Source organism: Leptopilina boulardi, unplaced genomic scaffold, assembly GCF_019393585.1.
Source record: "Leptopilina boulardi isolate dan_hultmark-lab unplaced genomic scaffold, ZJU_Lbou_2.1 LbouV2_216, whole genome shotgun sequence".
Taxonomy (NCBI): domain Eukaryota; kingdom Metazoa; phylum Arthropoda; class Insecta; order Hymenoptera; family Figitidae; genus Leptopilina; species Leptopilina boulardi.
In genome coordinates this window covers 1,238,493-1,265,959 of record NW_026137770.1, presented here as the reverse complement: position 1 = coordinate 1,265,959, position 27,467 = coordinate 1,238,493, and the positions used below count along the sequence as shown (strand labels likewise).

Below are 27,467 nucleotides of genomic sequence, written 5' to 3'. Positions count from 1 at the left end.
TTGTAACATAATTCAACAAATAATTCTATAAAATATCAATAATCTGCAAAAAATAAATATAGGTTTATATTTAGAAATGTAATTTTTCGTTCAATTACTTTTTGAAAGGTGAAAACTTTTTGGATATAATTTACGATCGACAATATACGATAGTTTAATAAAGATAAATAGAGACAATGGGCATGTCAATATATATTACGTTTAATAGATCAATTGCAAACATCAAACACTATGTAATGTCGATACAATTGCCACGATGATTGGCCTCTATATATATATATATATATATATATAGCACGTATTGGAAATGCACCTAAATCATATTGGCTCGAACAAAAAATGAAATACAACTTATATTCACACCTTGTTTTCACATTGCTCATGAATCATCATATATTTTATCAAAATTGCTCTTGATAAATTATCTTTTTTCTCGTTTGTTTTTTGCTATACATTTATTTTTTCCCCCTCAACTACACGCTCTTTTCAACAACTTTTTCCCGCATGAATCACCTTCAATTTAAATATCATTATCAAGAGCGATGAAAGAAAAAAAAATTAATTTTCTGAAAAATCGCTATGGTATATATATATATATATATATATATATATTATTAATTGCGTCAAACAATTTTTATTCATGTAAAATGTAACATAACGTTAAATGAATGTTAAATATTCCCTCATCTCTAATGTCATAAACATCTCACGTCTTCGGATATCAAAGAATTTTATTTCTTTCCAGATTCACAACGAGTGAAATTTTATTTCGCATGTGAATGCGGGAATGTGTCAGTCAGGAAATGTCTTCTCGCATGCAAATATGATAAATGTCTGTTCATGGCCAGAAATGCACAATCAGCAAACGAGATTCGTTCCGAAAAATTCGTTTTCTCTCTGGACAAATCAATTTTATTTTCAATATTTAAATAAATAAAAATTTCCATATTATTTTTAATTATTATAATTGAATAATATATAATTAGTGCGTGGAGAAATAATTATTCGTTTAATCGTTTTTTTCACATAGTGCGAAAAAGGGGATTATGATTTTATGTAGTATATATATGTTTTTTTTACATATCTATATTTTTCTCCCTTTTTACTATACATTCTAGAGCCAACAAAACCAGTTTTAAAACTCTTGTTTTCGACATAAAGACAAGAAGATCGAGCTTGCCAACTGAACGAATGGAGCATTCAAGTGGAATGAAGATTTTAAAAAGGTTCACAACAAATTGGACAATCTTTTCTTCATTTCATTTTCAAATTTAATTTCCATGAAATCTCCACAAGATATCTCGTGTCTTATGATAAAGTTAATTTTGTCATTTTTTTTAATTTAAAAAACACGCAAGAATATTCGCCAAAAATCAAGAGTTTGAATTTTCAATTTTTCGAAATTCATATAAGAGGTCGAATTTCTTTTAAACTAAATTTTATAAAATAAATTTTTTATTATTTTCATTAAAAAAAAATAAAGTAAAATATTCTGAAATTAATAATAAATATTCTAGTTTGTATTATGCATTTCCACATTATATAGATTGTTCTTTCTATACGTGAGTTTTCAATTAATTTGCCAGAATTCGCTTTATAAATTGGCATTTAAAGGAAAAGAAAAAAAAGAAACATGCCTCTTCTTGTTTATTTTTATTAATCTGTTTCTGTCCTGTTCTTGGTGCAAAAAAAAAAAAAACAAAAAAAAAAGTAAACGAGTGACAATGCAAATTTTCCGTCTGCTACATTGAAGCGTTGCACTCTATCGGAGATAAAAACGAAGAGCAAACGAGATTCTCTGTGGCTGAAATTAACGCCAAAAAAGAGTCATGACGGGCTCGTGGCCAATGTAGTTTCTACGGCCAAACTTTCGAAATTGACGTCGATACCGACTCTGCCTGAATTCGTTTTATATACCAAACCCTATCCCCTTTTCTCTTTTGTACATCACGTGAATTCTCTCGTTGAAGGGCAAAGTTGATTCCCTGACCTATCCAATTGTTCTAGAAAAAAATATATATAACGAGAAAAAAGAATAGGTTGAAAAATGTTTCTTATTCCATTTTAATTTTAAAAATTGTTTTTTTTTTCATTTTATTTCAAACAAAATTGTTTTTAAAATTCATGACAGATTCATCTATATTGGATTAAAAAACGATACAGTGACTTTTGATTTAACGAGAAAAAAAAACTATGTCCGATTATTGAATGAAAATTAATTTTCCAGAGTATTAACAATTTTTGAGAATTTTATTTCTCGCGCACCAAATGCTAAAAGAATTAAAAAAAAATGTTATATCTATCCAGATACAGTATGCTAAAAGTTTTCGAATGAATTTCACAAAAATGCACAGATATGTATCAGCTGTTGTTCGCTACAGTTTTACGCCAATAATCGTGCCGTTAAATGGTGAAAATTGTACCAAGTTCACACGACTGGACGTCAGTAAAAAAAAAAATCGGTATAAAATCTAATGAAGACAAATAAAAAAAATCGTCCTCTATCGCATATTGTTCAAGCCACTAAATTTTTTTAACAACATATAGAGAGAAAGAAAGAACTGACAATCATGGAAACAAGGAAAAATATTCTACAAAATCAATTTAACGCAAGACAGTGGAAAGAAAATAGAGAAATATATTACTGCCGTGATAATATTGATTAAAGATATAAATTTAGCCAACCGATATATTTCGATGGAGAGTAAATTTGTATAATATATGTTAAATTTTCACCGACGAGTGATTTTTCAAGATTCTAATTTCTCACGTGATTTTCCATCTCTATGAACATTTTTCAAGTGTTAAAGAGTCCTTGAAAGTTTTGCGCCCATAGAACTTAAATGCTTTGATAGACACTCGATGAAATTTCACCTTGACACTTCCGGTTATAAGCTCTTTTATGTAAATCCTCGTAAAACAAGGAATAAAAGGTCAATCTGCTTTATTTTCTCATAAGTTTGTAGAAGTATATATATATATATATATATATATATATATATATATATATAATAAATTAATTAATAATCCAAATTTTCATTTTCAATCAGAAATTTATTTTCAAAAACAATTCATCATATAATGACAAAAAAAAAATTAATAATTACTCGTCTCATTGTTGGTATGAATTTTGATAAACACAATAGAAAAGGCACAATGCGATATTGAAATATTAAAAAACAGGGAGAAACAAATTTAAAAATGATGACAAAAGCAGAAGTCAAAGGCCATCAGAAAATAGGGTGAAGCAATCAATTTAACCCGTGGTTGTACACAGCTTGATACAATTTTTTTTTTTTATTTTGAGTTGAGATCGTCTCTGCTATTAACATTGTTACTGGATTTATCAACGTATGCGTAAAAATGGTACTGGCATTGCGATCCTCAGCGGAAAAAAGCTGATATTTATTTCAGTAAACGAACACGTGAAAGTTCTATTAAAAAAAATGTTTACTAAATTTTGATATTTTCACAGCTACATTTAAAACTAAAAAAAAATATACTCAAATGCCGTGAAAAATTTCTGTATTAGTTTAATTCTATTTAAAAAAGAAAATAAAATCAATTCCAAAATTATAACAAAAATTTATAAATTATAGATAATAATAACAAATGTGAAATATGAAATACTAGAATTTAAAAACTCCAGAAAAAGTTTTAAAGCTAAAATCCTTACTTTTTGATATATAGAGAGAAGGAATACTAAAAAAAATATCAATAGCATTTTGTTGAAAGTTTGCGTTTGAAGTATTTTCAAGTTTTCGCAAAAGTGTGCTGTATTTCGTTGTCGATATAGATATTCTACGTTGAAATACTTTTATGAATTTCCTTTCTCCAAACGAAATTTCCGGCGAGAAGTTCAAATTTCGATGAAGAAAGCTTAACAAAAATATTCGTCTTTTTTAAAGTCTCTTTACCTATGATATAAAACTAAATTTACGCGCATCAATTCAAGTGATTTAAATATAGTCAGTTTGTTTAAATTTATTCTTTTCCATGAAAAGAAGGAAAAAGTAATTTCCATTTATAACCCGCAAAAGACCAAGAATGAAACAATAAAAATGTGTTTCTTTTTTTTCAATCTTAAAACGGTTATACAAGAGACGAAAAGTTATAATAAGTGCGCTGACTACTTTCCAAAAACAATTTCCACATTTCAAATGGGCTAAACTGTTCGACAATTTCATTCTGAAAATTCTCATATAAAGGATGTTTGCAGCTATTGATCGCTCTTTAAGTTGGGCGTTTTCAAATTCAACTGTCCGCTTTGTCAGATGAATACAAAGGTCAATAGGGAACGGAACTATCACATCAGCGAGTTACGATCCGATTGGTGCCAAATTACCACGAGATGTTGTATGAGGAAAATGTTTTATACATAAAGGGTCAGTATTATAGTTTTGGCTCTGAAATGTAAAAGCTAATGTATGTTGTTTCACTAAACTCTCAATTCGAATTCAATTTCAAAAAAAAAAAAAAAAATTTTCATCAAAAAAACTTTTATAAAAATCCTCTTATATGCCAGTTAATACATAAACGTGAGTAAACAAGAAATTGAAACCGATTCTCAGCGAGTTCTTTATAACCCTATAAAGTAAAATATGACGTTATATTAAGTCGGAAATAAAGACATTCTATCATTTTCAGTTTACTCGTTTTATATATCTGCTCTATTACTATATATCTGAAACTCCCAAGTACTTTTGTCAAATAATGTTAAATAGACTTGAGAAATTCAAGTAAATAATTCCCTTAATTCAAAGAGATTGTTATGACTTCATTTTTGAGGGTAAAATTTTTTTTAATAATAAAATTTGTTTTTGTAAATCATTGTCTTCTTATATAGTGTAACGGTGAATTTAATTTATTGATTATATTTTAAATTTTAATTATTTATTATTATATTTCAAGACAATCAACGTTATCTACACTTTTTAATTATTAATTTTGCCAAGACCCCAAGTTATTTTATGGAAAATAACTAAACCTAAAAAAATAGTTAAATAATCCGACAAGTAAATTTTACAATTCTAATTAGGAAAAACTAAAACCAGTTCAGGAAACTTTACAGCAACAATAGTCCGCGGAGAGGGGGGATAAGGATAAACACCATTAATTAGACAAAATTTATAACAATAACACTATTTATTAATATTCACTTCAAATTTTAGAAAAAGTTAAATAATGGCAGAAGGCCGAAAGATAAGATTTATATTTTATTTATTCAATTACACTTTAATAATAATGAGATGGATTCTGAAGGAAACGACTCCTAATTAATTTATTTGGACTCACCGTCCGTAAACGACGATAATGACGCCTCGTCTCATTTTTATAATGTTAAATTTTAATTATTTTACACGAAAAAGAATAGAACACAACTTGACTCTACGAACACCAGGATGAGAATGAGAGTAAAATGTCTGACAAGTCAAACTTAAAAGCGTCGCTAAACAGCGGCCTCTCTTCTCGGTGTCATTGAGATCAATTAATATTCAATAATATAATATCCGCGACCGATAATCGATACGCAGTCTTCGGTAACGCAGATCCCTACACTATCCGATGTTAAATTGATTGATCCGATAAGTCCATAGAAAATTGACTGCCAGTATTGATTTGACAAATCGTCAACAAGACAGCAATTTCGTCTTCCTGGTGTTTTTGAGTATTCGGGACTCTCATCCAAATATATACACCAGGAAGCTCTTTCCTTGATGACTTCTAATTTCAATGATAGATAGTGATGTGCTCAAAGTCTTTGTGATCCGGCGAGAATCTTCAATGTTTCGCGAGAGTTTTCATAACAGAACGAAAGGACAAATCAGAATCGAATTTATTTATTATAAGTCGACTATTAATCTGACGACTTTGGCAAATTGGTTTGTTAATGCGTGAATTTATTATTTAAACAAAATAATTTGAGTATTAAAAAGAAAACAATTTTTATAATTTATAACATTTTACAGCCATTATGGCTGAATTTCCACCCTGGTGTCGTTAATTTACAAAATGTATTATTTTTAAGCCATTTGTACGCGACAAAATGTCGCGTTACAATAGGTGCGGCTTGTTAGAAAAAAAAATTAAAAGAAACTTGAAAAGGCTTTATTGATTTTCCATCTTCTTTTCTCAACTCGTTTTTTTGCCTTTCCCCCCCTCTTTTGTTCAATTTCTTTTCTTTAGTTTTTTGTCCTTATCCACCCTCAATTTTTTTGTTATCTACTTGTTGCTGTCTTGTTAGTTGGGATTCTTTTGTTTTATTTTATTTACAATTCTAAAATAAATGAAGTTCACTAATAATGGGGGAAAATTTGAAATTCGACGATAATTTAAAGAAAAGTAGTTACAATTCTTGTAACTGGTTAAAAAAGCACAATTTTAAACTATACAATTAATTAACCTTAAAAGTATTCGAAACTACATTTCTGAAAAATTATCATTTAAAGTTAGAATATAGTAAATCGTCAGAATTAAATATATATATATATATATAATATATATAGGCACCAGATGAAGGATTAGCATTGTTTTATCGAGGACTCGCAAAATAGCACGATTAGGGATTTTGTCGAGCATTTGGACTAAATTGCGACTATTTTCTGTTTTCAACACATTGGAAATGTGCCAAAAAGTGTGAGAGTGAAAGGACGTTATATATACCAAAGGACAATAGAAAAATAAAAAGTATCCTTTATCTTTAGATATATTGTCATTTAACGAGTAGAAATAGGAAGACAATATTATTCCTAGTATGCACGAACAGATTTTATACTATGTATATATATATATACGAGAAAGATGTACATTCGTTTCGTATCTCGTGAATCCCGTCGTAAATAAGGACGAATCGATATTTATCCTTTACCTCTAAGGAGCTTCTACCGATTATATATATATATATATATATATATATATATATATTTCTTAACAGGCTACGTTATCGCTGTCTTTTGTATCCATAAACCTCAGCTTCAAACGACCATTTTTTTCCTTTCTAGCTTCTGGCAACGATGATACAATGTCTGAAGGTGAAGTAGGTTTCATCTAGAGATGTAATTTAAATTTATAGGTGCAAAAGACGAGCAAGAGAAAAGTAAAAAAAAAGAAAAGAAACATCAAAGCCAGACATTTTCCTTACAAATTTAATAAACATCAGTAAAATTAAAAACAGTTAAATTTTTCTCTCTTTAAATATAAATTTCTTGAAATGACTAATCGAAAAAAAATTAGACGACGTATTAATTTGAATTTGTTACCAATTTTATTAAAATTCAACAAAATATAGTAATAAATTAGTAAAATATTATATTTTTATTTTAATCAATTTTTGTTTGCATTTAAAAAAATGTTTTCGAAAAATCAATTAGGAAATATACACCTTTTTTGGAAATTAGAAAACTAAAAGTTTAAATAAGAGTAAAAGATTTGAAGCGGATTTTAAAGCGACATTTAAAAGTCTTTTAAATTGCCAAATAAATTCGGAAACTTTAAAAGGTCTAAACAAGGATTTTAGAAAACTGTGAGAAGGGTTTTAAAAGATTGTTGAAGAAGCCAAAGGATTCTAAAATTGTTTTGAGAGAGTTTCGAAACTTTCTAAAATATTCAACGAAAATTCGTAACATTTTCCAGGAGTTTAGAAAGTTGTAAATATTTTTTTCAAAGTATATCTCTCGAAAGGAATTGCAATAATTCTGAAATTTTTTTTACAAAGAAATTAAAAGACACTTTGACTAAACAGAAAAACATTTGTAAGAAATAAAATTTTTTAATTTTATTTCTTTTTCTATAAAGCTTCTAAATGTTGATATTCACTAATAATTGCTAAATTCAAATTTATAAAAATTAATAAATAATTGAGAATTCGAAGAATACAAGCAGATGCTTTGCGGAATTACTAATATTCTGAAGAATCAGAAATATTTAATTAGATAATCCTCGAGAATCAAGAATATTGAGATACGCTTAAAAAAGAAATTTAATTCGTTTCATGATAGAAAAAATATGTTTCCCCATATGAAAAAAAATTACCCAAAACATTGTTCGATTAAAAAAAAAGAATCAAATCCGTGACAGGAAGGTGGTACTTTTCCTCTTTAATAACGCTACAAAAGGTGTGGATCAATGCCGGAAGTTGAGCGGTTCTCTGGCTTAGTTCTCCATTATTCAGTCATACAATTCTGAATGAAAAGCAATCATATTAAATTTGTAAATTTCTATTACCGATTGAATTGAAATGAATTATTCTCAAAATTTTCCATTTCATTCTCTCTTCAAATTTATCTTCAAAATAGTGATGCAAAAATTTTTTTTTCTTTCCCAAAATAAATGTCAATAAGTTCCATCACATTTCACACACTTGTTAAATCAGATAGCTTTGAGATTTTGAAATCCGATGAGAAACATTGAATCCGTGTATATTTTGGATTGAACTGAAACTGCAAAGCTTTGGTTAAATCAAAGGCTTAACCAATAAGCTCAGTGAGCGACAGTTTAAACCGAAACTTAACGTTCAAAGCCGAAACTGCAATGCGGTGTATAATAACTGTCTACTATATGTAAGAAAATTGTGTTTAAGTCAGGAATAATTTCAAAACTTTAATATTTCATTCTTAGTATTGTTGCTTCGAGTTATCTATCTTCTGATATGTATAATATTCCATTTTACTCATACAACATATAAGTGGAATGTATTATCTGCGCGGAACCTATGTTTGTACACAGAGGGAAAACTAATTTAGATTAAATGTTTTTTCCTTTATCCGATTATTATTATTCTCTTTTATGTACTTCGTTTTACAACACTTTTTTGCTCATTTTATCTTTTTCATCTCGCGGCTAATTTTTCATTCATAGCTAAAACCTTGACATTTTCTTAATAACGCTAATTATAATTTATGCCTTAAAATTGTTGTCCATAAAAGACTCATTAGCAATCTCGGTCAAATCAATTATATACTTTTATATTCACATAATAATCATTACTTTTTTTTTTTTTTGAAAGAAGTATGAAATTAGATATAAATTTTCTTAATAATAGCCAAAAAATTTGATTTTAGATTAATCCTTTAATAAAATGTAAATATCATTCGATAATATTTAATTTTAAAAACAATCAGCTTTGTTTTTCATTAAAAAACGTAAAAGTTTCATAAAATTAAACTTCAACTGAGGCTTTTGTATATATAAAAATATTTCCATTTCTAATTTCGTTTTCTTCCTTCTTTATCATTTCAATTTTTAATACAAAGTCGCAAATGGAATTTTAATAAAAAAAACTTATGCCGAGAGTTAAAAGAAATCGACGGACAATATGGAAAATAAAGTAATAATTTTCTCTGTAAAAGATATATAAAAGTTTTCGAGAGGAAAGAAACTGACGTTTCCTATCTCAGTGCAAGTTCTAAAAGGATTTTATATTATTTTGTATTTCAAGGACAAGGATTAAATCCTATGTAAGGCTTTGAGGCAAATGATATAATTTAAAAGCGTCTTTCTTTTAAATGTAAATTGACATCTTAAACTTTATTTATACTGACAATGGAAAAATGTGTAATAACCATAAAAACCTAAAGATAATAAAGTACGAGAGTTGAAAAGTAAATAGCTATAAAGTACTTGCACTCTTTGATCTTCCGCTTCAGAAACACCAGGGATACGTCCGGCTTTTTTTCAAGGATCTCTTAATTTCAGAGCGTGAAAGTCTAGAAGAGATCTTTTTTTCTTTTTTTTTTTTTGTTTTATAAGAAAATTATTTCCGTAACTTTCCTGTTTCAATATTTCCCAAGACATTTGTTAATTAGAATTTTATTTTAAAGGACGAAAAATATATTTCATTTTTATAATTACTGATATTAAAAAAAATTGATTAAATGAAATTAAAATAATTTTATGAATAATGAAACTTTATAGAATTGGTTATTCTTTTCTTGAAAAGAACAATTTTTTGAACTTTCTCATCGATATTTTTCTCGTCGAAAATCTTCGTTATTTTTAAGAAAAATCTAGGTTAGTGAAAAGCAATTAAGTTTTTCTTCCACATTCTTTGGGGGTTACGCGAGCGCACGCTTTTTAGGAACACAAACCGCTTGCATTTTGTAAAATGAAGCTCATCCGGTACTGCGATCGCTTTAATTGAACATTATTGTGTCGATACCTCTGGCATTAATTGATTTCAATATATATATATATATATATAATACTGACTTGAAATAAAATGTAATGCAATTTTCAATTGAGAAAAAATCGATGCCTGGTAAATTTTTCTCATTTCATTATATAACCAAGTTGCAAATCTAATGAACGGATAAATTTTAAATTAAACAAAAATTAGTTTAAGTTCTCTTACCTTTGAGGGCACCTTCTACACCTTTTAACCTTCCAATAAGTGCTGCAATTTGAGTTTTATATTCCAGCGATGCATTTTCGGTCTGCTCACTTAAGGCTCGTTTAATTGCCCTTTGATTTTCTTTCTCCTTCAATGACAATTGTTCTTTCAAGCTGTCATCGAATAGCTGTTTCTGAATTTTCAGCTCCTTTAACATTGCATCTTCAAACTGCCTTTTCTCTTCCAGCATCTAGAATATACAGATTTATAAATTAAAATTAGCAACTTTTGATTAGTAGTTATTTAATAAAAAAAAAAAAACTAAAGGAATATTTATTAATTAAATTTTTGTTTTCATTTAATTTAAACGTGAACGTAAATTTGAAAATTGATTTTATTATTTTCGAAAGTAGGATAGTCCGAATGAAAGATTAGTTTAGCAAGCGGGAAACCTTAACCCATCTCTAATGTGTCAAACAAACAAGAGCCATCACTTTGTCATTGTCTAGTACTCTCAGTGAAGACAGAGTACGAAAGACATTCCAGGTGAATTGAATTGGAGTAAAGATAATTAACATTCAAGAAATTCCACAGTTTACAGAATCACATATATGTTCAAGACACATTTCTCATTTATGGAGTGTAATTGTATCAAAGTTCGGTAACACATGACAGAGAATTGGGAAAGTGGACGCTTCAGAAGACGTTGATCGTAATTAAACTTTGATTAACTAAACCCGCACTTAAGGCTCAACCAGAAACTGCCCTCATTGGCAAGTGACCTAGACGCAGGGCTTCATAGGTCCCTATACAAGCCACAAGCTGATGTATTTTGTGTGTGCCAATAACCAACAATCACTTCTGTTCAAGTTCTATTTGAAATCTAATTGGTTTAAGCCTATGACGTACCAAGCATCTTACCACTATGTGCCCAGATCCGTGTCAATAATTAACGCCTTCGCCTTGCTATACTCCTATCAGTTTAGACAAACCATATAGAGATCAAATTAGAAAGTTACATTTTTTATAACACCTAGAAAAAACATTTCAGGGTGTTTAACACTTTTGCCAAATAAAATTCCACGACTTTTCCAGGTTAAAAAAATGTTTTCCAGGTATTTGCTATTTTAATAAATAATGACAAAAATACATTAAATGTACAAGATTAAAATATTTTAAGTCTCTCTTTATAATAAACTAGTCAATTTTTGACATTTTCAAGCATCGGATTGAAATTATAGGAAGAGAAAAGTCGTTTTAGTCGATTAAATCAACTAAAAAGTCGCGTCTTTTATTTTTAAATAAATACAATTAGTTTGTAAATATTTTATTATTATTATCAAACAATTCTAATTAGAAATGAAATAAGTTTTTTTAATTCTTTAATAAAAATGTTTCACAGGGATATTTTCAAGAAATTTTATTTACAATATTTGAGAATTTTCAAAAATTTAATTCAGTATAGGACAAATTTTAAAAAGTAATTTAAAATTATTTTTAAAAAAATCGAAATATAATTTATAGGGGAATAGTGTCAGGGTTGGACACTTGTCAGGGTTGGACACTTGGCTTTTTTTAAATAAGAACACTAGCGCCACCTGTGTGCGTACGTGACGAATCTTCTAGTAGTATAACCTAACTTTTTGTGGCATTACATTTTTGGAGAATCAAAAGTAGCGTCTCCTGTGACTTCGGTGCAATCGAAGAGACAAAAAAAGTTTTGTTTGACTTGTGAATAAACCTAAAAAAATGTGTAAAAAAGCAAGAATTCGGCAAGATAAGCTTATTGAATGTATTGTGGGGTACATAATTTAAGAAGAAAAAATGTGAAAACTCGAATCGCGACACATGTCTAGTTATGGTTAGCACAATTCGAAAATGATGCTTCTAGTTAGGGTTGGACACTTTATACAGTTAGGGTTGGACACCCATATTAATTATATGAATTTGACACAATTTATAAATAAATTTTATTTTATTGATAAATCAGTGCAAAATTGTGCCAAAGATATTAGAAAAATAATACTTAAATTGTATAAATTTTGTTCATCATTTCATTGAGTTATTTGGAACAATAAAGCGTCATTTTTTGTAATTTGAGTTGATTCCTTTTTTAAACCCATGAAGCTTTACAATTTGTAAACAATAAGTAAAGATAAACATGAAAAAATAAGAATAAAAAACATTACAAATGTTATTTTACGTTTTTACCAATAATGCGTTTCGATTTTCAAAAAGTGTCCAACCCTGACTGAAAAGTCCAACCCTGACTAGATTTTTTTTTTTTTTAAATGTTTATAACTTTTTTAATTTTGGACCAATCAATTTACGGTCCACAGCAAAAGTGTTCCTCTTTTGTAGATCTTTCCACACATATACCACAATTGACTGAATTTATCTAAACAAAATATTTATAAACAAAAAACCAAAACTGTCCAACCCTGACACTATTCCCCTACAAATTGTTCGAATTCAGAAGTTTAGAAAATGTTTCAAATAATTCAATTTTCGAAAAACTTCATTAAAATAGTATTCAAAAAAATGAATGTAGGTATATTAAAATTTTTATAAATAATTGAAATTTGAAAAAGTTGCAGTTAAAATTTTTAGAAGTAAATACATTTTTAGAGAGTTCAAGAAAAATTTTCAGAAATAATTGAATTTCAGGAAATTTTAAATTGAAACTCATAAATTTTAATTAATGAATTTTTTTGACATAGGTATTTTAGAGGGACGCATGAATAATCTCTAAAACAAATTTGTTAGAAGTTACATTTGACAGAATTTTAATCAGCAGAATATTAATTTGCCAGAAAATTAATTTAATTGAATTTTAATTTGGCAGAAAATCAATTTGATCGAATTTTAATTTGACATAAATTCAATTTGATCGAATTTTAATTTGCCAGAAATTAAATTTGACCGAATTTAAATTTTTCCCGAAACGTTGTTTTATAGAATACTAATAGTGCAGAAAAATAATTTGACAGAAATCTACTTTACCAGAACACAGAAAAAACTTGGACTCATTTTTGTTGCAACTCATTTTCTTTTGGGTATCGAAATGAGTATGGGACAAACTTCATGTTATTCAAAATGATATTGGCTGGAATTTCAGATTTCTAAGTTGGCATCATAAGCAGAGTAATTTTGTATTTCAATTATTGTTTCTAATATTTCAACAACACCAGAAAGATTATTTTGACCAGTACGAATATTTAGAAGTTTTTAAATAAAAATTATTTATTATTATTTACGTAGATAATAATTAATTTCATAAGTTTTTAAATTTACCGCTATTATTTAAGTTGGCAGTACCGTTCCTGTTGTCAAAACACATGTTTTCATTTTTCTAACCTAAAAACATATTTCCTTTATTATTTTATTACGCGATTACAAGCAATTTTTAATCAAAAATATTAAGTCTAGCGTGTTATTTACTTCTTTGTAATTATTATATTTCATGTTTTTGTGCAAAATTATTCGTTACTTCACAATATTTTTCCATTTTTCTTTTTCTCAAAATGAAACTTGCCTGTTTCATTTTGATACTTTTACCTTAGAACTCGAAATGAGACAACCAGTTTCATTTTTGTTGCGAATCAAATTGAGTATAGAATCTATACTCAATTTGAATTCAGGTTTTTTCTGTGAATGTATATTTGTTCGAATATTAATTTCCCAGAAAGTTAATTTGACCGAAAATTAATTTGGCAGAATTCCAATTTGATCGAATTCTAATTTGCCAGAAAGTCAATTTCATCGAATTTTAATTTTGCAGAAAATCAATTTGATCGAAATTTAATTTAATAGTTTAATTTAATAGAATCCTAATATAGCAGAATCAACATTTAATAGAAATTAACCTTACCAGAAAGTATATTTGTTTGAACATTAATTTGCCAGAAACTCAATTTCACTGAAAATCAATTCGACCGAAATATTTCGGCGCGAATTTTAAAATTGACCAATAGGAAATAATCAAGAAAATTGTGATTGGTTAATTTCAAAATTCGCGCCGAAATATTTCGGTTAAATTGATTTTCGGTGAAATTGAGTTTTTGGCAAATTAATATTCGAACAAATGTACTTTCTTGTAAAGTAAATTTCTATCAAATTTTAATTCTGCTATATTAGGATTCTATTAAATTACCTATCTGCTAAATTAAAATTCTATGAAAAAACGTTTCGCACAAATTAAATTTCGATCAAATTGATTTTCTGCCAAATTAAAATTCGGTGAAATTTAATTTCTGTCAAATTAAAATTCGATCAAATTGATTTTCTGCCGAATTAAAATTCAATCAAATTGAATTTCTGGCAAATTAATATTCTACTGATTAAAATTCTATCAAATGTAACTTCTAACAAATTTGTTTTAGAGCTTATTCATGCGTCCCATTTTAGATAATTGAATTTAAAACTTTAAAAGTACTTTCAATTGAAAAATATTTTAAATAGTGGAGTTTTTAAAGAACTTGATTAAAATTATTAAATATAATTAATTTTGCGAAAAATTCTAGTTAATATTCATTTAAATAATTCAATTTTGGAATATTTGAATTTTATTTTAATAAAGTTATATTGTCTTTAAAAAATGTTTTAGAAAAAGTCAAAAAAAAGTCACATTTTATTAAATTAAGTTGAAAATAGTCTCATACATTGAAAAGAGTTGAAAACGACATACAAACGCGATTAGAAAAAAATTCTTACAAGAAATATGAAAATTTTGGAACCTGATGAAAAATTCAACAACTTTTCCAGGTTTTCCAGGTAAAAAAAAATTAAAAGCACCTTTCCAGGTTTTCAATGAATTCCAGGTCGCTAGACACACTGCATTTATTTATCCCTAATCTTAAATTACTCGTTTTTGACTAATTTCATTAAGAATTTATCACATTTAGAGAAAAAATATATGTTTCTCAAAGCCAAATAAAGATTTATTTTCATCAAACGAAATTACATATTTGCAACATCACTTAATAAAATATTAAACAATTATTAAAACAAAAATATTGAAAAAAACTTTTTAAATCTGATTTAGGTATGGATTTTAAACTATGAAATTTTCACCAAGCATCGTTTATAAAATACTCAATTGAATCGGTATAATTTTGGATATTCAAAATGTTTCAATTGCACCGAGGTCAACTTGTTTGCGGTTTTATATATTGTCAGGAAGAGACTGAAGTAGGATAAATAAAATGGCAATAACTGTTCGAGTAATGAAAATAATGTTTCTGTTTTATATATATATATATGAAAAGCTTTTGGCTGCATCAGAGTTATAATAAAAGAGAAAAACTCTTTTTTTTCTATTTCCTGATCGTCAAATATAGTTTGGGAATAGTTTCCTGTCAGAGCAATAGCCTATAATCCGTATTGTAAAATCAAAAAACGTACACGTTTCTCTCGCTGGACGCAAAACGACTATATACGTCATAGAAAGGAGATTAAATAAAGCCGCATAAAATGTGCAGTGTGTGACATGTGGTATCTGGAGCAACGTTGTGACATATTCTAATAAAACGTCGTTGAATTTTCTTTGCGACAATTAAATAATTTCAAATTTTCTGACATATGGAAAAAAAATTTATATAAATTTAATACTGTTATAATTTGCTCCAAAATAATTAAAATCAATAAAAGAATTATTGCAAGTTAAATGAAAAGACAAAAATGACAATATTTAAAAAAAATGAATCTTAAATAATTTACAAGTTAAATATAAACTGAACGGAAATATTTCTTGTTGATGTATAAATAATTCAAAACGTCTTTGAGGACGTCTTTATATCGACGTGACTAGTGGACTGAATAATGCACCAAAAATTTGACTTTTCCTTGAATACCGTTATATGCAGTTGAGGATTTACAGACACGTATAGACACAGTGCAAGAAGATGAATCTTTAGCCCTGAAGGGTAAAAGTAAACGAATCGAGTATCGAGTATACTTCGACGTTTCTGGAACGGGAAATCAGAGAATTTCCATTCGAATCACGCATCTTTCGATTCGTCTTTGAGGAAAGAGCTTTACGAACCGTGTTTCACCACTTTCGCGTGCCTTTTTTTTCTCTGTTTTTGGATAGGTAGTATTTTCTCTTAGAATATACGTCGCGAGCTAAGTAATTGACTCGTGTCAATGAGATGCAAATGCACGAACACCAAATAATGAAATTCTATGTTTCACAATTTTTGAATATTTATATAGACTGAATTTTTTATTTTTTAATTAAAAACAATATTGAGAAATGATAAAAAAAAAATTATTCTCTAGTTTTCAAAAACTTAATTATTTCAAAAAATTTAAAGTGTAATAAAATTGAATAGATTTAAAATTTAAATGCACGACTATTATACATAGATTGCAATTTACGAACGGTAAATCATTTTTATGACTAGTTTGAAAAGAAGCCTGAAAATGTTGACCTAATTTTTTTTTCTGAATCTAAGGGTTAAATATGTTTAGGCAGATTTATGTTTCACGGAAATAAACTTGACGCACAGTGGTTTAGTCGATATATATATATTCGTGTGGAGCAACATTTCTCCTATCGACGGATGTTCCAGTCATAAAAGCGAATATACGACTGACATGATCTCATCCACACGTGAAAGAACTTATGAGATTTTTAGAATTTTCCGTCAGTGAATAATGTGCAAATAAAAATGTTAAAAAGCAATTCTTAAACATAACAGTGTAAAGCTGCGGATTTCCTGAGTTCGTAAATTCACAATTCCACGATCAATGTAGACATTTAAAGTCGAATTCTATGTTCGATTTAACAGAATCGTATAATATATATATCTGGTATTTATGTTGCGCATATGATTTATTTAGTATAATATAGACTCAAATTCTTAAAATCGATTCATTAGAATCAAAATTTGATTAATTTTTAAAATTGTAACACTTGCATTAAAAAGGAAAGATTATATATAGCTTACATTTTGCATTATACAATTAATGAGTATTTCGCGCCCGTAATTTTGTGTTTCTTGAACTAAAAAATTATATTCGGATGAATGTACGTAGTTCCAGTTTGCCGAATTACTTATGCACTTCAAACACAGATCCAGATTGAACCGCGTGTGTTTGAAAGTGCAGTCAGACACCGAAATACGGAATCAGCAAAGCCCAAGTATTTGCATATTGCTGAAAGTTGCCCTCAACAACGCTTTCAAGATATCTCATTGTTAGACACGAGCCAATATTTTGAGCAAAGTGTCAAAAGTAAGAAAGTTTCTTCTGAATAAACCACGAAAATAGTATAATAATACAGTTGTGTCCCAGATTTATTCTTGAAAAAAATAAATCTTCTTTTTTTTATAAAAAATATTCAAGGGGTGAATATGAAAATTGAGGTTTGCAACATTGAAAAAAAAAACGATTGCAAAATTGAAGTTTATAAAGTTTTTATGATCATTTTTATTAACACTGTTTTCTCATAGAGATTTTTTATTCGATTCGGGTATTATTAATTATTGAATGAATTTAATTCGATTAAATTAATTCAATATATTAATGCAGATGGGAACTTTCTATAATAAAATTATATGTCATAAAAATTTTATTAAATATATATTAGTCAAGAGAAAATCTTTTCTAAACGAAAAGAATAAAAATTCATAAAAACCTACATTAACTACTTTTCAGATTTAAATTTTTTTTACTAATACTTTCATTAAACAAAGAAAAGAATATCCTTTCTTGAAAGCAAGTGACATTTAGGATATTTTTACTCGTATTAAAAAAAAAAAGGAGAAAAAAAGAAAGAGAAATCTTTGTCGATGAGATTGGAGTTTTGTTTTTTTGTAAAATACACAACTAAATGAGGAAGTAAAGAGGAGGATAGCACAATTCTCAGTCCAATCTTATGTTTCGATGGCTATTGTCTGTCGTTTAACAAAAGCCCTTTCCTAGTGGCAAAGAAGAGAAAGAGAGAGAGAGAGATAGAAAATAAGTCATAGGATTCGTTGGGTGAGGTGGAATCGTGCACCTCGGATATACCGCAAGGCTAGGGCTAAAGAGATAATATTGCCTCCTACTTTCGAAATATTGGCGGTCCTCCAAATGGAAATAGATAAAAAGTCAGTGCGGGAATATGGTGCTTGGAAGAATCTCTGTGCTGTACGTTCATTCTCTGGGTACATATGCGCCACAGAAAATAGATGTGTGCGAATGCACCGTATGTGTGTCTATATGTATATAAAAGAATGCATAATGTCATATGGCCGTAAGTTTTCAATCTGAAATTTATTTTTCTCCATACAAACCACAATTTGTATATATGTACTTATCTTGTAAGATTGTAAGTTCAGACAATAATTGTAGTTTGTTTTGTCATTAATTTTTCCATTTAGATTTTTTTTTTATCAGGGTCAATCTCATTTAACTATACAAATACTTTTGAATTACCCACTCGAGCTTTTAAAGCTTGCTAGTCATATTTGTTGGAAAATTGTCAGACATTCCATACTTTTTTTTGGGGGGGATATAAACTTTACTGTTAAACGGATTAATTTTACCGCTTTGTGGTAAAGCTTCTACTGTCGGGTTGTTGTGAGAGGGATTTTTTTGCAACGTATTTTTTTTTATATCCTAGTTAATACTATAAAAAAAAGATATTAAATCTTTTGATAGTTTGTTGCATATTTAGAGAGTTAAAAAATGATATATTTATAAAAAAAATTATAATAATTAATAAACAATAATAAATAATAAAAAAAATATTTATCACTTATTCTATCTTTTTTTTTATCATTCATTATTTTCTAATGGATAATTTTAGAAATTGTTATTACGATTATTATCCCTCTCGCCTTCTCCGCGCTTTTTTAAATTAAATATATTTTTGGAAATTTTTTTTTTAAGTGTAAATAAAAAATTTCTTGTTTTAAGATAGAGAAAATGTTACCTTTTTGTCGAAATCGTCATGCATGTTGCGTTTCACCTTGTCAACTTCTGCACATATGAGAGCATCCAATTTTTCATTATCCAAATTTTCTCCTCCGGCTTTTAGAGCTGCTTTCAATTTAGTTTCCATAACTGTCTAATAAAATCAATATTATTAATATTCGCTGTAATATGTCATCAAAAAAAAGTTAATTAATACTAAAATAATTAAAGTAAAAATGAAAAATTATATAATTTAATTTAATTTAATTAAAAATAAAATATATAATTGAATGCTTACTTCTAATTTACTGAGTTCTTTCTGTAGAAAGTTGACTTTGTTATACATGTGCAAAACAAACAAATCAAATGCCTCTTCATTTACAGAAAGTTTCTTGTCGTGAATATTGATATTTGGAAAAAGAATCTGCAATTCTTCGTTAAAACTTTCTCGTGCTGCCTTCACCTGATTCCAATAACGTTCGGTAATATTGGCAGATAATAATTCGTCTTGAAACTTTTTCTTTGCATCATCGACATCGTCTAAAATCTTTTTGACATTTCTTCTTGCAACTGCTTTCACTGCTGCTGGTGCAACAAATTCAGGATCATCTATTAAACTATACATTTGTTTTAGTGAAGTTAATGCATCCAATGCATGTTTCTCTGCATCACGAAGGGCTTTCTTTCGTTTCTCAGTTGCTTTTTTTAATCTACAAATATGAAAATTTCAATTACAATTTAAACCTTAATATTTGAAAAACAAATAATATATTGAACACCTTTTTGTTAGTAAGAAAATGTGTTTTTTAAACATGAAACTTATTAAAGATTACTTAAAATGAATTATTGTATATTACAAACCTATCCCATGATTCGTTGTTTACTTCAGAAACGTCGATTTTTTCCACGACTTGGACAACATCTTTATTATAATCCTGAATTGCACACGTAGCGGAATGAAAAGCTGCAATTGCTTTTGCGGCTGCATCTCCACAAGATTTTTCTAAATCTACAAGACTCTGGGGCAATAATTCTGTTGAGACATTCTTTTGTGGTGGCTCTGGCTTTTCAGCAACTAATTCAACAGAAAATTATAAAATTACTAATAAATTCGTAATTTCATGAGTATCTTAAAAAAATGTAACTTCTACTCATGATTAAAAATTCTTTTAGTGACATTTATCATTTTTAATTAAAAAAGAAATTAAAACAAAGTAGAGTAAATCGTAAAAAAATTTTATATTCATTCAAAAATAAAAAATATCCATAATTTTCAAATATGTAAAAATTTAAATTGGTGCCGCAAGGAATTAATTTATATTTTGGAATTATAATAATATTAATGAATTTCTTTGTGTCATATTGAAGAAATAAATGATAAACACAAAATTCAAACAAGTATTAATTATTATATACAAACCAACTTCAATTTCCGCTCCTTTCTCCTTGCTTAATCTAATTTCACTGTAATTTTCGTTAACAGGTTCTGGTTTCTTTTCAACAAGTGGTATAAAAGCGGGTTTCGGCGCTACACAAATCAAAATTAATATTTAGTCATGTTAGTAGTGTTAATTTTCAATTGAAGTAGAGAAATTTCAAATTCTATATATTAACACAATTTAAAGAAATAATATTAAACATTTATAAAAAAAATATTTTAACACTCAAATTCAATGATATGTGAAGTATTTTGAATTTGAAGACAAGAATAAGATAAAATGGATGTTAAGGAAAAAATTGGTAGGAGGGAAAAAGGTTCTCACGCATATAATCTTCAACTAATGTGCAATCAAATTTTGTTTTCATCTGACCTTCTTTTGCCTTTTCCATAGGATCTCCAAAAATAATATTGTGTAATCTGTAAAAAAAAAAAAGACTGTTTATAATTTTTTTTCAAGCAAAAAATGTTTCTTTTTTTACAAAGTGTGACAAAAAAAAAAATCTTACGATTGCCTCAGTTGTTCGAAAAAGTCTCGAATGAAATCGAAATAGCTATTGTCTTCTTGAAAAATAATTTTAATTGTATTATCGGCGCCAGGAATCCATTCTTCGAGCGTTGCTCTCACTCCAGGATTATTTTTTGCATACGCTAATATTCCTATAGTTCCCAAAGTTACTGCACCTAAAGTAATTAGTCCTTTTCCCGATCCTCGACCTTTCTCACTGAAAGACATTTCAATAATTAATTTATAATTTCATAAAAAGAGTTTGAATTTATATTTAACACCTTCGCATCGCGAAGAAAAAATCAATTATTAATAAAGCAGTTAATAATTGATTAAAACTTAAGGGTGGCCACTATTTTTAGAAGTTTTGCCTCCCGGTAGAAATTAGAGATTCCTCCCGGTTTTAAAATACATTTTTTCTGTACACAAATCTATTATATTTATGTAATATGCAATTGTAAAAAATAATGAACACCAATAGCACTCTATGAAAATTTATAAAATTTAAGTTTTATGAAGTACATTGAAATAAAATATAACAAATTTTATTAAGTATAGTAGACATTTTAGTAAACATTTTTCAATTTAGGGAAAACGTGTAAAAATGGGAAATATTGATACAAAAAATAATATACTTCTGAAAATATTTTTCAGTCTTTAAGAAATGTATTTCAAATTTTAATAAATATTTACAAACTTCAACATAATTTATAGTAATCATACAAAATCTTTACTGAGATTTAATATATTTTATATCATTTTTTTCCAGTTTGACACATTTTCCCTAAATTGAAAAGTATTTACGAAATTTTGTTATATATTTTCTTTCAGTGTAGAATTAAAAAATTTTGTATTGTGAGAAATAAAAATAGCTAATTTTTGTTGATGGTATATGATCAATTCCACGTGAGATTGAGGGGTCTATCCTCCGATTCCTCCTATACTACGTTTTTGGGTAGAAGTTATGGGTCTAATTGAGTAAATAAAATTTTGAAAAAAATATTTATTATTTTTCGAGATATTTGCATTAAAAAATTAGTGCAACTTTTTTTCAATTACTCATAACTTTTTAACTTATAGTCCTAGAAAAAAGTTTCCTCAACATTTTTTGCTCAGAAAATATTGAAGTTTAAGAAAAAAAATTAATTTTGAAAATTTTTTAAATTTATTTATTTATTTAAAAAATAAAATTTGTTTTTAATTTTTAAACTTATTATCGGGCTCCGTTTACTTAGCGGGGGTTTCCTACTTTCTCGGCACGGTATTTTTTAGTCCTTCTCTAAATAACAGTTTATAATTAATTTTCGATTTTTAGTAATACTTAATATTCTTTTTTTGACACAGAATTAGATTAGACGTAGTATAGAAGGAATCTGAGGATAGACCCTTCAATGTCACGTGGAATTGCTCATATATTTTACATAATTAACACGAAATTTTAGATGGTTAAAAGTTGAACAACAATTTTAGAATAATTGCGCGAATCATAAAACCCATAAAATCTCCCGGATTAATTTTTCAGTCCCGGCTTTCTCCCGTTTTTCTCCCGATTCAAATTTCTCCCGGTTGGCTGGCCACCCTGTACTAAATCACTAAACCTGAGTATAAAAAATATTTTCGATAATTTTGTAAAATAAATATCGATTCATTTCAAATATATGCTAAAGCCATGCATTTTCAATTTAAAATCATGCATTAAAATTCATTTATTTTACTTTTTACCTTTTAAACGAGTCGGTCGAATACCTATGTCCAGAAAACCTGGACATAAGTTTATCATCCTTGCAAGGCCTAAAACATTTTATCCACAATTTTTTTTATAAAATAACTAATTTTACTATTATGTTGCAAAATATAAAAATGAAAGGTTAAGAATGATCTATTGAACTAAATATATAGTGAAACTTTTAAAAAATGTAAACAAAACTAATTAAGAATAACGTGATTAAAGAACTAAAATTAATTTTTAACAAATTAATGTTGTTAAGCAAAATAATTTATATGTATTTTTATCGCCTTTGTGACAACCTATAAAATTGCAATATATTATACTACTTTGCCAACAATGTTGTTAAATTATATATAGAAACAAATATTGACCTTTACTAGGAGAAAAATAATTTTAAAGTGAAAAATGAATATCTGAATGTTCCGAAAATGTAGGTTTAAAAATTCCGTTAATAATTAATAAAAAAAATAAAAATATTTTGCAAAGAATGATAAGCAGTAAGAATATTTTGAAAATTTTTCTGACAGTTGTCAGATGTAGTCAAAGGTCGAGTGACTTACCTAGTTACTGGGTCACATTTTATACGCGCTCGGGTTTCATAGCACCTGGCCGTGAGATATACTCTAGAGTATCCGTGTTTTTTTACCTGGAAGACAGAACGACACTGTTTAAACATGCTCTGGAATTATGTAAGACACTTTATTTTAAGCCATTTTGTCACACACACACACGAGGTGAAACCTTGGTTAATGGCAACAAAATTATTCACTGACAATTCACTAATTATAAATGATAAACAAATTATTTAAATTCTCCAAATAAACTTTATTATTGTCAATAAAAAGAAATTGTGATTTTATGTCAAAATATAGCTTGATTTTGTGATAATAGAGTAGACGTCAGAATATAATGGAAAGCAAACACAACGTGAAATATAGGTTGGAATCGTATAATCCTTATGATGTTTATTTTTTGACATCGAATCGTCACTAATGTGAAATATATTTTAAAAAACGATTATTAAAATAGTCTTACTTTATTAATATGATTGATACCGTTGCACGGAAATTTTAATCCGATTCGGAACATTTTTCGGGGTGGCCGGTGATCACAGCCAAGGAGAAAAAGGGAACGACGACACGAAACAGCTGTTGCCTTTCTGAATAGAAGAATGCTGCGTATTGTCAGTTCCGCAATTCGAGGTAAAAATCGTACTAATTCATTGAGTATAATTTTAAGACAGTTATTTCAAAATGTAGTGTTAATTAAGTGCATCATTTTCATATAATATTTATAAAAATTAGTGACTTTCTTCTCACTTGTTTTTTCAAAAAAATTTACACTTGTAGGTTATGTTCACAACTGAGTGAGAGCCATTTTATTTTTTTGACAAAAGGAACGAAACAATTTTGACATCCCGCTCTCATTTGAATTTGTTAATTGTCTTTTGTTTTTTTTATTGTTTTTGAAAAAAGTAAAGTGTAAAAATTTAAGAATGTAATTTAAGTACTGAAAGTAAAATGACAAAATTAGTATAATAATTATATTTTACGTTATGTGTTATAAGCTGTACATAATCTTACCTAACCTTAACAATTAATTAAATATTGTGTATTACTGAAATATTAATATTATTTTGCAAAATTATTATTTATAATTATCTGATTTATTTGTCGATCCTTAATTTTATAATTTATATGATAAATTTAATATATATTGTTTTCACTTGAAAATTACGTAACTATGTATAGTGTTAATGACTAATTTTATGAGCCAAAAAATTTATTTATCGAAATTGATTGTGTATTAATTTTTTTTAAAGAATTTTAATTCAGAATCACATTTATTTCAGCTGGCGTGGAACGCGTTATAGCTCCAAGTATTATAAATCTTACGAATGTCTCGCCATCAACCTCAATTGTTAATTCAATTTGCGTTCGAGCTTTAAGTTTAAATACCTCACACGCTCTTGATGATGGAAATATTTGCAAAAATAGAACGTTGTTAAGGTAATGAAAAATTTTAAAATTTAATATCAATTCTTTATTATGAATAGTTTGTAAATATTGCAAATTGTTTATTTCTATTTTAACTTTTTTTTTTTTTAGTGCACCATTGACACGAAATATTTTACCAGTTATTCAGCAACCAATTTTAATTCAAAATAGAGGTGTCATTAGATATTCTTTGAAAAAAGGAAAAAGAAAAACTGTCAGCGCTGTTGTAGATCGATTTTATAGACTTCGTTGGTAATTTAATATATTTGCAAAAGATTTTTGTCATTCATTTAATTTTTCAATTCTTTTCTTAAAATCTTTAATTTAATTTTAATTAATAAATTAATGTTTTGTTTTTAATTTTAGGGGTATTTGGATTCGAACAAAATGTGGAAGAACAAGTAATTTATGGCGTAAGTCATTAAATCGTAAGAAGCGACTTTATCGTCATGTATTTTGTAATGCAACACAATCTTGGTTATTGGATAAAATGGTAACAAAATTTTGGACACGTCCAAAATATTACGTGGATGATCCATATGAACCTTATCATCAACGAGAAAATTTTCCTCATACGAGAAGGAAGCCAGCACCTTAAGTATATATGATATAATTAATATTAATAAAATTTACAAATAATTTTGGAAATTGTGTAAAATTTTTTAGAACAGGAAAACGAAAGTCGTGGTAGCTTTTTTTTTATTTACAATAAATAATAATATTCATTGTTAATTAATTTTCTCTTTATTATTAGTTTTGTAAACAAATAATTTTTATTTTATTAGAAAATAGAAGATTCTTTTAGGAAAATTTTATTTCGAAACTACACGGAGAAAATCTAAAAGCAATGAGTATTTTTTCTCATAGCACTGGCTACTGTGTAAACCAAAAAAATTAAATTTCAAAACTCTGAATGTTCTTCACACAGCACTGAATGCTCTGCAGAAAATGATCACAACTTTTTTTTGACAGTAAACAGAGTTTCGTTTCATATTAGTTGACAACAGTTTATTCAGAACTACAAATGTAGCAATAAATTCTTTGCTCGAAGTCGTTACTGCTGTTCTCACAACTCTGAGTACTGTGTAGAATTATTTTTTAGAATTTTGAAAACAAAGGAACGTTTAACGTCAATTAAAATGAAGATAGCCATGGTTATTTTTTCTTTTCAAATATTGATTTTAATTGACATGTTTATAAACAGTTAATGAATAACAGAAATAAAGAAATGAAGACTTCAAAAAGTCTTTTTAAAAACTATCGCTTTTTTTTTTATTTTTCAGTTATATAGCAAATAAAGTTATTATACAATAATGAAATAATAAATAATTATTTTTAAAATGAATTATTATAGATAAATTTTAAATATTTATTTGTATTTCACAAGTTTTTAGATTTTAAGATTTCTTAGCTAATATGAAATTACAACCTAATCTAAATTTATAGATAATTATGATTAAAAAATATTAAGTTTCAACATTATTATTTTAAATATTTATCTCGTGAAGTAAAAAAAATTATTATTTCTTACGTTTATTAATAAAAAGTAATTTGTTTAATATTATCAAAGTTTATTACTTCTTATTTAATTAAATATAAATAATTTTAGTCAAATAATCTGTTTTTCATAAAAATATAAGAAAACGTATCTAAAATTGATTAAAATTGTCTTGAACGCTTGTTTAAAATTGTTATTTATTTTTTATTAAAGGTTAATGTAAGCAGTCACGACTTTGAACGAAAAATTTATTGCTATATTCCTAGCTTTGAAAACACTGTTGTCCATGAATATAAACCGAAATTCTAATAACTGTCAAAAAAAATAGTGATTATTTTCTACAGAGCATTGAGTGCTGTGCAGAAAACATTCAGAGTTTTGGAATTTAATTTTTTGGTTTCCACAGTAGCCAGTGATGTGAGAAAAAATACTCAGTGCTTTCAGATTTTCTCCGTGTATATAAATGTGAATCGAGAGAAAAATACATTTATAAACAATATAGGTGTGAATTGGTGCAAAGTGTCAATGAAATGTCACTGTTATAACCTTGTAAGACTTATTTTTAATTTTTTTTTGTTTTGCCTCATTTTTTAAACTTAAACTAACAAGAAATGTGTCCAGAAAAAGTGAGACATTTTTAATGAAAAAAAAATCGATTTCTATTTATTTAAAACAAATGTAAAATTAAGAAATGAAGACTATCAAGAGCCTAATTATTCAGTAAGTACTAATTTTTAGTTTTATAAATTTAATACAAAAATTCCGTAAATATGTTTAAAGATTGTTCGCTAGTAAGAAATCTTTTGTAAATTAAATATAGTAATTATTTTACTTCAATTAAAATGATTATTTATCACCAAAAATATAAATTGTCAAGTGGTGATCAATTGTTGTATATTATTTTATTTGTGTAAAAAAAGTAGATCAAGACCATCTTTCGCTTTGGTCAAAAATCCAGTCAATCCAGTTTTGAAATTAGTAACCTATATAATCAAGAATCTCCCCACGTTTTTTTATATAATGAGTTGAAAAATAATCGACAGCAGTTAAATTAAAATTTGTAATTGTG

At 27.2% G+C, this 27,467-nt stretch overlaps 2 protein-coding genes across 3 annotated transcripts in view; one reads left to right on the top strand and one right to left on the bottom strand.

The window, feature by feature from the left end:
• Positions 1-24,074, bottom strand: part of LOC127279502 (MICOS complex subunit Mic60) — a 38,009-nt gene extending 13,935 nt beyond the window's left edge. For both annotated transcript variants that reach the window (XM_051301896.1, XM_051301897.1), the window contains exons 1-10: positions 23,939-24,074; positions 23,464-23,549; positions 22,897-22,965; positions 21,176-21,391; positions 21,040-21,086; positions 20,649-20,756; positions 20,090-20,303; positions 19,527-19,938; positions 19,248-19,382; positions 10,349-10,577 (exon numbers count right to left, since the gene is read on the bottom strand). In XM_051301896.1, the coding sequence (XP_051157853.1) occupies positions 10,349-10,577; positions 19,248-19,382; positions 19,527-19,938; positions 20,090-20,303; positions 20,649-20,756; positions 21,040-21,086; positions 21,176-21,391; positions 22,897-22,965; positions 23,464-23,549; positions 23,939-23,992 (1,570 nt within the window). In that variant the 5' untranslated portion in view covers positions 23,993-24,074. The remainder of the gene's footprint in view (positions 1-10,348; positions 10,578-19,247; positions 19,383-19,526; positions 19,939-20,089; positions 20,304-20,648; positions 20,757-21,039; positions 21,087-21,175; positions 21,392-22,896; positions 22,966-23,463; positions 23,550-23,938) is intronic.
• On the top strand, positions 23,966-25,632 carry LOC127279504 (39S ribosomal protein L35, mitochondrial). The gene is made up of 4 exons (XM_051301900.1): positions 23,966-24,105; positions 24,756-24,912; positions 25,012-25,152; positions 25,267-25,632. Exons 1-4 carry the CDS (start codon positions 24,075-24,077, stop codon positions 25,496-25,498), a joined length of 561 nt encoding a protein of 186 aa, XP_051157857.1. The 5' UTR covers positions 23,966-24,074; the 3' UTR covers positions 25,499-25,632.
• The last annotated feature ends 1,835 nt before the right edge of the window (positions 25,633-27,467 follow it).